At 37.8% G+C, this 2,388-nt stretch overlaps 1 protein-coding gene across 1 annotated transcript in view; it reads right to left on the bottom strand.

Annotated features, from left to right (window-relative positions):
- Positions 1 to 252: 252 nt before the first annotated feature.
- g6pc3 (glucose 6 phosphatase, catalytic, 3) overlaps positions 253 to 2,388 on the bottom strand; it is a 4,559-nt gene continuing 2,423 nt past the window's right edge. Inside the window, exons 4-5 of the mRNA XM_015387716.1 lie at positions 1,555 to 1,696; positions 253 to 1,473 (exon numbers count right to left, since the gene is read on the bottom strand). Of these exons, the coding sequence (XP_015243202.1) occupies positions 1,131 to 1,473; positions 1,555 to 1,696 (485 nt within the window). The 3' untranslated portion in view covers positions 253 to 1,130. The remainder of the gene's footprint in view (positions 1,474 to 1,554; positions 1,697 to 2,388) is intronic.

Genomic DNA, 2,388 nt, shown 5'->3' with positions numbered 1-2,388 from the left:
GTAAAACAGCACAATGAAAAATCACAATTCTTCTTATATCCTTACTTGATTCTTTTTTTTTTTTTCTCCTTTTTTTTCCCCTTTTTTCTTTTTTTCCTTTTTTCTCATTTTTTTCTCCCTTTTTTTCTCTTTTTCCTTTTTTTTTCTCTTTTTTTCATCCTTACTTGATTCTAAAATACCTAAAAGTCTTCAAAAAAAAAAAATCAGTATTTGATTAAAAAATACTTTTACAAGACAAGATGAATTCTGCATTTATATTTATTTCCTTTTTTTGTCTGCAAAGTAAAACAGCACAATGAAAAATCACAATGATATTCAATATCATACTTTCCGACAGGACCTGTATAAAAATAATTGCCACATCTGTGATGAGCATAAAAGGTGCCTTTAAGTTAAAACAACAGATTTCAAACAATCTTTAGTAGCCATATAGGCATAAACCGGCTTAAAGCAACAGTTTTAAAGCTCTAAAACTATCAGAACATTTCCTATAGTTTAAAATTTTATTCAGATACCAGAAAAAGTAAGTAGCCCCACCCCCACCTGTTGTTGCCCACTTCTGGAGCTGGGAAACAAGGCTGCACATATCAGAAATATTTCTAATCAAGGGAACAGATTAATAAAAAGTGATCAAAGCTCCAGAAATCTGTTGAAACAATAAAGTAAACAACTAAAGTTATTAAATGATTAATAAGTGTAACCGTAATCACCAATACTGTGAGTAAATGCAGCAACGGGAGGAATAATTGTTGCTTTTCCACTTATTTTAACCTACAATGTTAATGTTTAAAAAGCTGCTACCAGCCTGAGCCTGGTGCAGTTAAACAGTTCTGCAAAAATAAAACCACATGTAACACTTAACAGCAGCAGCACATTTACTGCACATTTGAAAAGCAAAAAAATTCACAATTAGATAAAGGATAGGGGTGGTCAACATAAAAAAATAAAAATATTACAATACAGGCTGGAAATAAAGATATTTAATCAAATTACTAATGAAAAAGTCTGAAAATCAAGTTTTGTTTTCTGAATAAAGCCGCCACCCGACGACAGTCTCTGAAATAAATCATAAATTTAAAGTAGGAAAGCGCTGTTTCTTTGGGAATGAACTTATTTGAAGGAGTTCACTTCTAGTCCTTTTTCTTTTTGGGTGTGAAAACGTGGACCAGACCAGGAACCAGCACCATGACGATCTGAGGCACCAGGGCAAACTTAACAAAGACCAGGCTGTAGAAGAGGCCCTGCGGATTGACTGGGAGCGGCAGGCGGTTTACGTGGTAGAGAGCCATGGATGAAAGAGCCAGGGACAGGGCTCTGGGAGCCCACGGCAGGGACCATCCACTGGGCTTCCAGTACAGGGACAGCCCCAGACCAAGAATGGCCCCGCAGTCCCGGGTCAGGGAGGAGAACGGGGCTGTGTCCAAACGGATCCACTCGGCGTGGCTGCACCATTTCTTAGCCAAAGCTATAGACCTTTAAAAAGAAAAGAAACACCGGCGGACCCAATGAGATGAGACGCCTGTGATGGAAGCTTAGATCTGCTGAGATGCTCACCAGGAGAGGTCGATGCTGAGCTGCTGCAGGCCGGCGTGCAGCATCAGAGCGCTGAGCAGCAGGACAGCGCTGAAGCTGAAGAAGAACAGCAGGGGGCGCCCTTCTGGCACTCTGCGGCTAAGAAGAATTCCCAGAATGAACCCTGAAAAGAGTCAGCTCTTATCAGTGAGAAACAGAACCACGTTTCTAATGTTATGACTGAGGATAACCTGTCAAAGTTCTTATTTAATAATCTAGAAACTTTAACTCAGCAAAAAAACCATGGGCGTAGGTTTGCATAGGGACCATAGGGACATGTCCCTACCAAAATTTTGGACCGACCTACTTGTCCCTACCAATAATTACATGTGAATAACATGTTTATAATTTAGAATATTGACAGACGAAAACATGTTTTGTCTAAAATTCAAAATTTGTATTTATTTTTTTACAATTTTGGTATAATTTCTATAATTTAATGGTATAATAATAGTGGGTCGCTCTGTGAGCTAAAGACATGTTTTAGAGTCTCTCCGTAAAAGTTAAAAAAAAAAAAAAAATATCCACTGGACTTGGTTTCCAAGATTTGAAGACGTTTCGCCACCTCTCCAGGAAGCTTTCTCAATTCAAATTTGAATTGGATTGTGGATATTTTTTGAACTTTTACGGAATGACTATGACCTGGATGACTGGAGTCTCTATACTCCAGTTAACGATTAATTGATTACTAAATTTTTTTGACATTACTTCAATAATTGGTTATTCCGATTAATTGTTTCAGCCCTAAATAAAATACATGAAATGGGGTAAATAGAGTGTAGCGACTATCAACCACCTTTTTGTCGCTTGTGGGTG

The sequence above is a fragment of the Cyprinodon variegatus genome, unplaced genomic scaffold, assembly GCF_000732505.1.
Source record: "Cyprinodon variegatus isolate N-32 unplaced genomic scaffold, C_variegatus-1.0 Scaffold18, whole genome shotgun sequence".
Taxonomy (NCBI): domain Eukaryota; kingdom Metazoa; phylum Chordata; class Actinopteri; order Cyprinodontiformes; family Cyprinodontidae; genus Cyprinodon; species Cyprinodon variegatus.
Note: the sequence above shows the minus strand (reverse complement) of the source record. Positions and strands in the feature narration are given on the sequence as shown.